This window comes from Arachis duranensis, chromosome 4, assembly GCF_000817695.3.
Source record: "Arachis duranensis cultivar V14167 chromosome 4, aradu.V14167.gnm2.J7QH, whole genome shotgun sequence".
NCBI classification, from domain to species: domain Eukaryota; kingdom Viridiplantae; phylum Streptophyta; class Magnoliopsida; order Fabales; family Fabaceae; genus Arachis; species Arachis duranensis.
The window spans coordinates 32,634,224-32,643,946 of record NC_029775.3 but is presented as its reverse complement, the minus strand read 5'-3'; the positions used below and the strand labels follow the sequence as shown (position 1 = coordinate 32,643,946).

At 30.1% G+C, this 9,723-nt stretch overlaps 1 protein-coding gene across 1 annotated transcript; it reads right to left on the bottom strand.

Moving 5' to 3' along the window:
- Nucleotides 1-4,413: 4,413 nt before the first annotated feature.
- LOC107484082 (BOI-related E3 ubiquitin-protein ligase 1) lies at nt 4,414-5,864 on the bottom strand. The gene is made up of 2 exons (XM_016104695.3): nt 5,247-5,864; nt 4,414-5,165 (listed from the first exon to the last, which is right to left on the bottom strand). The coding sequence occupies exons 1-2, from the start codon at nt 5,670-5,672 to the stop codon at nt 4,605-4,607; spliced, it is 987 nt and encodes a 328-aa protein (XP_015960181.1). The 5' UTR covers nt 5,673-5,864; the 3' UTR covers nt 4,414-4,604.
- Nucleotides 5,865-9,723: the final 3,859 nt, after the last annotated feature.

Here is a 9,723-nt window from a genome sequence, read left to right as displayed (position 1 = left end):
AGAAAATAAAAGGAAAAGTAGAGTTATTTGTGTGTTGTTTGGATGAAGAGAAAATAAAGGAAAAGAAAATAGAAAAAAAATTTTCTTTTGTTTGGATGAGAAGAAAAAAATCATAATGGTATAAAATTACATTAATACTCTTATAACAAAATAAAGTATAAATATTTTTGTTTATTTATGTTTTATTGCATTTTATTTTATAAATATTATAAAATATTATAATTTTATAAATTATTTATCTAATACATATATAATGTTTAAATGTAAATCTTTATTATAATAATGTATTAAAACTAAATTTATATTAATAATTATTAATAATAATAGAATTAGGGGTAGTATTGTAAATATACTAAAAGTAACATTTTTCTTTCTATTTTTTTTACTATCTAAATAAAGAAAAATACAAATTTTCACTCATTTTTCTTCCACCACTTTTCTTTCTTCTTATTTTCCCTTAAACCAACTTTAGTGTTAGGGGAAAAGAGTTAATAAGACGTACGAAAAACGTGACCGAGTGAGGTGGTCATTGTTCATTTACGTGCATGTATGTCCTTTTTTCATTTTCCTGGCTCTATTATTAGCTGCTTCTTTTTTTTCTTTTTCCCTCTTTAGACTTGTATTTATCATGTTGCTAATATGAATATGATAGTAGTAATTTATTAATTATTTTAGCAGTGCAAAGTACTGTGATACGTCACAAATTCGGCGTGGTGTAATTCCCAATGGAAGGTGGGTTCCAAAGAGAAAAGAAGAAGGCAGAAGGGTACAATAATAGGAGAACACACACACATATACTTAGTAGTTGTTTTTGTGTGTGTCAGTTTTTTTCAGAAGATGGTGTGATTCTGATGTGTCAGTTTTCACTTGGCACATGCACCATTTGGTGCTGTTCTGTTCTGTAGTGCTCTTTCTCTCTGTATACTCTTTTATTAATTAGTCAGGCCATTTTCCACACACCTAATTGGAACCATCTAATTAAATTTATTTGTATTTTATTTTATTCTTTTCATTGTTCAATTCTTACTCTACCTCCATTATTATTGTGGACTATATGGTATCCTCACTGCTCCTCCCCCCAAAAAAATTTACCTTCATGGGGTCCTCAAAAATCTAAATTAAACTGTGTATCACGTGCAATTATTGTCACATTTTATCAATTTTTTTTAAATTATATAAAATTTAAAGTTTGAATATATTTATAAATTTAATTGAGTATAAAATAATTTTATATACATTTAATTATATAAATTTTATATAAACAAAAATAAAATATATTTTTAGAAACTTTTTTTTAACTGGACTTTTATGTATAATTTAGTCATTTTTACCCATCATTTATATGTATATATGAATTTAATTGCATCTGAATCAGTGGATTGAAGTTTTTTCTTTTATCTTTTTTTCTGGTTACTTCAAGAGAAAAGAAAAGAGTGTCTTTTACTCCTTTGTACAAGAATGGATTTTATTCCCAAAAAGCATGAAGATGGTGGTGGACTCAAGGAAAAGAATCAAAAGGCAATTGAATAGGAAAGGAGTGAAATGAAATGAATGAATGTGAAGATTTCAATCATTCCATCAACCTATTGAAAAGACAAGTACAGCTTAAACCATACTTTTCTTTTTTTGCAACAGACAATGTCACTAGAGAAGATTTGGTGGTGATGATATTGGAAAAAGATAAATAATAAAATAATTAGAAAAAAAAGAAGATAAAGTTTATAAGAGGCCTATCTCTCTATCTCTCTTTGGATCTTTGGTTTATCAATAAACATGTGGGTCATTGGGTCACTGAACCCATGTTAAGCTAGGACTTTAATAATGGTGTCAATCATAAATGTTTTGACAAACTAAAAAGAAAGAAAGTTAAGGGAAGAGAAAAAAAGAAAACAAATTGTAGTGGGAATGGTATAAGTATCTTTAGTTGAGGTGATGTTCAATTTGAACTGAAGTGCCTGTGGAATTTCAATCTTTTGTTCAATCAAAGAGAAGAAATGTGAAGTTGGTCAGAAAGAATCCCAACACTCTTTAATTAAGCTAACAAGAACCATGATGATACATCTAAAGGAGAAAAAGAGAGGACGAAATAAAATAACAGTTAGATATATAGGCATAGGACATGCTATACCACTTCATTCTGCTAATACCATAATATTCCATATTTATTTAAATTTAAAATAAGTTCCAACTGAAATTTATTGGCATTAGAACTTACTTTCATGATCATTTTGCGGGGAGTATATTTAATATGAAAATATTTACAAAATCATGAATATTAAAAATTAGTTATCAAATTAATTATTACATATCTGTATATAATTTTAATAAAATAATTAAACATATCAAATATCTTTTTATGGATATCAACTACATATTTTTATATAGTGGTTGTTTAATGATTAATTTTCTTTTATATATAGTATGATAAAAATGTGCAAAAGAAAACTTCAATCTTGAGTTTCTAGAAGTTATTAAGGAACATATGGTCCTTAATAAAAATACAAGTATAATTATTTTGAATTACTTCGTTAAAGTTGTTTTCTTAGATGTATACTGAATACTTATTAACAAACCTTAAATTAAAAAAAAAACCGTCGTTTCTTATAAGAGAATTGTTAGAGGACTAAAAAGTTTTGTAATTTATAATTATTAATTAATTATTATTAGTATTTTTAATAGTATAAGATTATATTTAATAATATAAAATTATTTATTTTTTTTATTGATTAAATACTGATCAAATTTTAATAAAATTGTTAGTTTGATAGATTTTTTCTTTTGATAAAAAAATTAAAAAAAAAAACTATTTCCATTTTTTATTGAAAAAGAAGAATTTTAGGTAGTACGGTAGCACTAGTTATTTATTGAATGAATCGCAAAAGCTTATCTTACAATGTTACCCTGATTTGCTTGTGCTCTATGGCACTATCGGATGTAGGATACGATATAGGAGAATAAAGCTTATAGTACCAATTAATTAATATATTTGATTTTATAATGGGAAGGTGGTGTAAGCAATTACACTAATTAGATAGCCTTTTACAGGAGAGTGGGGACAAAGAAATTATAGCAAAGATGGAAAAGCATGAAGCTGAAGCAGAAGCCTATTACTGTTAGGCAAATAATAAATAAAGGGAGGGTAGGACTTGGGAGGAGGAAGGAAGGAAGCATCCCATAATAGTGCAACAAGAAAACAAAAATGATGATGCCTCCTATTGGTTGATTTGAACATATGAAACTTTTTCCACTCTAATCGTTGCCCGTGTTATGATGATGATGATGGCTTTATGTAACAGAGTCCTCTGCAGCAACCAAACAAACAGGGTCTTACTTATCCTTGCTGTTTTTTCTTTTCTCACTTTATGACGATTTTAGGTCTCTGTCAACTTTATGGACTTTACTTTATTTATTTATTTATTATTATTATTATTATTCAAACCGATTACAATGGAGAAAGCAAAAACAAAAGGAAATTGCCACTCACTCATTCATTATTCATCACATTCACATTAACAGCTTCCGGGAATTTGATGCTTCCTTGGGTGGTGGCCACATTATTATGCACTATCATATGAATGAATTAAGGCACCCACCACCGCCCCATCACCCACTTGGATTGTGATTTCTTTTCTTTTTTTTTTTCTCACAAGAATTTTATCCATCATATATAGGTTTACCTAAGTGGGGGACACACCACTTCTTGCTTCTTCCTATCTTTCTTTCCTACTTTAATTAATTTTCCTAGTACACTTACATATTCCTCTTATGTTGCTTCTACTATTCCCCCCACCTTTTTTGATATAAAGTGGGAAATTAAATATTTCTTTTCTGGTAAAGATTACACCCAGAATGACACAACCCGCCAAAATCTTACTCATCACCCCCTAAATAATTCCCTCCACTTTATCAGTTATCACTTATCACTTACTCAAAAATTATTTATATTTTTAAATTATATATTAAGAGGTACCTAAATCAAGATAAAGATTTCATTGTCATAGCCATGACTAATCAATAAGACAATAACATTGATAAATTTATTTAAAAACAACGTAGCGTAATTTCTTCAACCACCCCTTCATTGTGCTGATGAAATAAGATCCGTACACAGCTCAAATTTAAGAACATTAAATAAAATGAACAACTTAACGCCTAATCTGGTTTGATTTTGAATTGAATCAAAGACATTTTGTCAACGATAGAACTTCATCACGATTAAATTCCAATAAAAAATCAGCAGTTATTGATCTTTAATTAAAACTTTGAAGCTGAATTTGTAGTAGCAAGAAGTTCTACTCTAACGGCCACCGGTTCCCACCAAATCCACGACCTAATAGTAGTAACGGATTTACGAAATAAATAACGAAATTATGAAGCGAGGGGAACAAAAAATAAAAATAAAAATAAAAACAGTAAGAAAAAGTGAAAAATCAAATAAAATCTGTACATTAACAAAAGAATTCTAATTTTTTCCCCTTCTAGGGTCAACTCTATCTACGATTACACTGCCCTTTGGACACCCAAAAGAAACAAAAAGAAAGAAAAAAACTAATTTCATCTAATTTTGGATGGTATTTAAAAACAAAGTATGAAAAAAAAAAGTGCTAAGAGAGATTAACATGAACACTCGCATTGATGCCAGAATTGCAGAGAGGGCAGTTCCGAACGGTGGACCCACATGCTGTGCAGAGGCAGAGATGCCTACACGGTAGCAACAACACTATCGACTCTCTCTCCCCACATTTCTTGCACATCCTCACTGCGGCGGCGCCGGAGTCTCCTCCGTCGTCGGCGTCATCCTCGAGGCGGAGGTGGCGGTTGTTGCTGGCGCAACTCGATTCCGCCTCGTCGTCGTAACCGTAACCGTTATTGTTGTTGTGGTGTTGGTGGTTGTCGTCGGTGGCGACGTGAGCGAGGACTTGTTCTAGATTGGATCGGAGGGAGTTGGCGGTGGCTTCGTTGGTCTGAGCGAGGTCCCTCCATAGCTGATTCTCGAGGCAGAGCGATTTTACGCGTTCTTGTAGAGCAAAGTTCAGTTTCCCCATTCTTTGAATCTCGTCGTCCTTCTCCTTCAGCTTCGTGATAACCGCTTCTTGGATTGCGGTCAGAAACGTTCTTGACTGCCTCGTTCTCTGTTCCTCCAGTTCCAATCTCACTCTCTCCGTCTGTCAGTTAGATGAACAAAGCAAATCGTTAGAGCAGTTTCAAAAGCAGAAACGGAAACGGAATGGAGAAGCTAAGCTTACGTGTTGGGAGATGAGTTGGTCGATCTCGGAGTGTTGGTTGTTAAGGTGGTGGAGGAGGAGGTTGTTATGGTGGTGGAGGAAGGGAGAAGAGAGTTTGCTTTTCTGAGGAAGCGGGAGGACGTTGGATGATTCAGCTATGGAGTCTTCTCTGGAACGCTTCCGAGGGAGAGAGATGCGGTGGTGATATGTGAGGCCGCTGTCTGATTTGTTTATCGAGTTTGGATCGCAGGATGCGTAGAGAGGCATCAGCAACGATTCCGGCATTGTTGTTGTTGAAGCTGTATTGTTGTTGTTATTCATGGTTATTATTCCAGCGTCCATCATCATGTTGTGCTGCTGGTACTGGTTGTGGCTCAGCTTCATGAATTCTGTGTTACTCAGAAACTGTTGTGGAGGGAAGAGGTTGTGAGGTGCTTCCACTGCCATAGTTGGTTACGTTTCGTGTTTTCAGTTTTCCTCTTCTTTTTCTTTCCTCTTGTTTCTTGCAATTGACGAGAGAATATTAACAGGGCTGTGGTTTCTGCGTGACTGGGTGCCCACTACTAAAGGAGCGTTGATGACTCTGTCTCGCTTATTTATTTACAAAGAGAGAGAAAGTCAAACGCATCTTCCTAGTCAGAGAAAATCTAACCCCCTATCCCCATTTCTCCCTCTATTTATAATAAATTAATCAACAATCTATCATATTCAATTCCCTTTAATTACCCCTCGGTTTAGATTTGTTTCTTTAATTAAAAAAATAGTAGGTGCTATTTAGTATAGTGAAACATGTGATGTGATGTGGGATTGTGGGTATCCTTCTTTATTTTTTTCCCCTTTTACCTTTTCTTCTTTCACTCGTTTTGGAATTTGCGGGGTTTCAGCTTTTTCGTTTATATTCTACTGTTATCTTGATGTTGTAATATTTTTTGTTTTTGGAAACAATGACAAAAGACTTTAATCATGTAAGCTAATAGATGAGATATACATCTTTCCCTGCCTTTCAGGTAATTGGCCGGACCAGTCATTTCTAGAAAACATAATATATAGTAAAATAATATAGAATTGGATGATTTTGTAACGGTTAGAAACTCAATGAAAGCACTGTTATTATATTACACGTAATTATTATTATTATTATTATTATGACATATATGATATAGTTTGAGAAACACAGGTGACACTGAGTCATTGACGGAACTACGCGCGGACTGTTTGGCAGGACGTGGCGGTGGGGAGAAGAGGACACGTGGGTCCAGGAGAGAATGAATGGGGCCAAAGGGTGGGGTAGCACGTGCAAGGTGCGTGATGGGAGGGGTGTATTGGAGACAAGAAAGCTGAGCCCTGAATGGGTCCCACGTCTACAGTCACACCCATCTTCTCCGGTGCAGTGGCTTGGTCCATTTGTTTTAACTGTTGTGTCGCTGTACGAACAAATAAGGTGAAGAGAGAGAGGCAAATGCAGATGCAGGCCATATGGCTGGCCATGCTATCACCCCTCTCCACAATCAATGCCTGCAGTATAGCATCATTTTCTTTTCTTTCACCCTCCATCCAACCACTGCAGGTACTACTAGGCAACCTTATTTTATGAATTTAGTCTTTTATATACAAAAAAATATATAATTATTAAATTATATATTATTATATCAATAAAATATTTAAATTTATTATTTAAAAAGTATTTAATTTTTATTTTATTTTTTAAATTAGATTAGTGGTGCTTAATTCATTTTTAGTGAACCGAAGATAAAGATATTTTTTAATAATGGACCACAATAATTTTGGATCAACATTTATATTCATCTGTCACCGCCCAATAATGTGCATTCCTTTCATTGTAACGATTTTGCATATTCCTGTAGAAATTTCCTGTGTCTTTCTTATCTCTAGGAAAGGGAAGTTTTTACGATTTGATAGATTCTTTTGGATCGGATTCTCACACTAATTTTATGGAAAAGGCCTATCAAATATTTTTATTAAGATTCTTATATCAATGAATTTTAATGCGTTTATGTATCTGCTCAATTAAGTATATAATTCTATTTTTGGAATGTTAAATTTCATCAACTTAAAATAAATATTTAAATTATGGTTAAATCTTTTTGTTGATTCATCTAATTTTGTCAAAATAATAAAAAATATATAATTTTATCAATTTTATAATTAAATTTTGTTTTTTAATATTTTTAATTAAATTTTTATATTAATTTTAAATTCATAATTATATTTTTATTATTTTAAAAATATTTAACTTGAATATGTTGAGCATATTGGTTAGTGGTGTAAAATAAATGAAAATATTTTTATAAGGTTTATCATTAAAAAAGATTGATTATAAATTTAAAATTGACGTAAAAATATAATTAAAAATTTTTTAAATATAAAATTTAATTACAAATTTAAAAAACTTACAAAGACTAGCAGATTAAGACTTAATTTGGTAAATTTTTTTGAAAAGATCGTTGTATTTTTTAAAAATACAAGCTTTTCATGTTGTATTTGGTAAATAAAAAAAACTATGTGTTTATAATTGTAAATTTTAAAAAATTAAAATACTTTTGAAAGCACTTAAAGTAGAGTTTTTAAAGTTGATTTGTACCTTTTAAAATTTAAAAGTCTAATATAACCACATATATTAACTAATTTTTAAGTTTAACGCTTAAATTTATGTCTTTTATAGTATTTTTAAATTTTAAAAATTATTTTATCAAATATAAATATTGTTCCTTATATTTATTGAAAGTCATTTTTAATTTAATTTATTAAATATAAATATTACACTTTTTAAAAAATTATCTTTTAAAAATTAACTTTTATAAATTAGTTTTAAAAAATAAAAATTTTACCAAACTAAGAATAAGAATGACATATATATAGATGTAAAGAAAGATCAAATGAACTTATTTTTTTATAAATAAATATAAATATTTCTCAATCAACTCAACTTTTAATTATTATTACCACACATAGGTAACAATATTCATGTCTCAATTTAACTAATAGTAGCATATAAATTCCATTTGAAACCATATAACCAGCAGCCACTAAGACAGAAACTCATGAAACCCTCGTTCAGAAACTTATGACTTATGAGATCTCAATATTCATTGTTATTACCATCCTTATCCTTCTAATTTTTGTCATTTTTCAAGAACCATAATATTTCATTTTAGCTCATCATTTTGATAATCTTACTCTCAATGTGATTTAAACTAAAAATATTGACATCAATGTCAAAACCTATAATTTAAGATAAAATTATTTTTTTTAAAACAACGCTTCAAATTTACTAACAATAAGATTGTAGCTGTGTATATTTAAATTTAAAGTTTGACCAATTGTCTAATAATCTCTGGCTATAAGTTACAATAGCCATTCAATTATTAAAGTTGATTAAGTTAGATGGTCTTAGCTACTCCTTCCAAAAAAATTAATAAAATAATAAATAAGAAGTTAATCACTTTTAAATTTAAATTAAAATAATAAAAGATATATATTTTATACAAACTACAAAAATCAATAATAATTAATTTTTTATTTTATCATTTTATCAAGTTTCTACCTAAACTATCTAAATTCAATCATAGATATCTATCTGCTACTTAAACTAGCTCAACATATAAAAGGAATCTCAATAGAAAGTTAAGCATTTACAGAGGAATACATGCTAATCACATGCATGAAGAGACATAGATAGTTTACAAAGTTTTAGTTTATTCGTTCCATAATATGAGAAAATTAAACAACTAATAAACTTATACCATTACACCTAACAAATTATACATACTATATTGAAAAATAATATATTATATATAAAATTAAAGAATAGCATGATGAGGAGAAAGATCTGTCACTTGGTTGTCACAATTATGTGTATCCTCTAATTATCATGATAATATCACCGGTGCAGTGAATCTATTATGTTTCAGAATAGAGACCTTTGGTGAATTCTTTTTCTTTTGCATTCCAAACATGATTTATGATATATGTGCTACAATTTAGTGAAAGTGCAATTGAATGAGACACATGTTTGGCTTGTAACTAAAAATGTGCTAGGCATAACCTACTCCATATTATATTAGAGGCAATGAGGCATGACTGCATAAGCACTTTGGTCTTTAGTTAATCCTTATTATATAAAAAGAAATGATAGAATATAATACATTCACGTTATAAAGCCTGCAAATTTAAAAAGAATAAATAAGGTTTTATATTCTATCCATCCCTTGTCTGCTGCACGTAGATCCTATATATCTCAATTATTTCTTCTACCCTACATTTTTTTTTATAATAAATGTTAGCTAGATTAGTTGTTAATCAGTTATCAAACTCTAGATATTTGTATATTAATTAATGTATAAGTACATTTGGGCTTTTAAGGTTCCAGATATAAATGTACTACTAAAAAGTATACGCATGCAAATAAACTATAGCAACTATTATAGACAAAGAAAATTTTGTAATAGCGTGCGTGCTTTCATATTTATATGTTATT

Coding starts and splice junctions, on each gene's coding strand:
- LOC107484082 (XM_016104695.3), bottom strand. CDS start 5,672: ATGGCAGTGGAAGCACCTCACAACCTCTTCCCTCCACAACAGTTTCTG. Junction 5,166..5,246: donor ACCAACTCATCTCCCAACAC/GTAAGCTTAGCT, acceptor TCTAACTGACAG/ACGGAGAGAGTGAGATTGGA.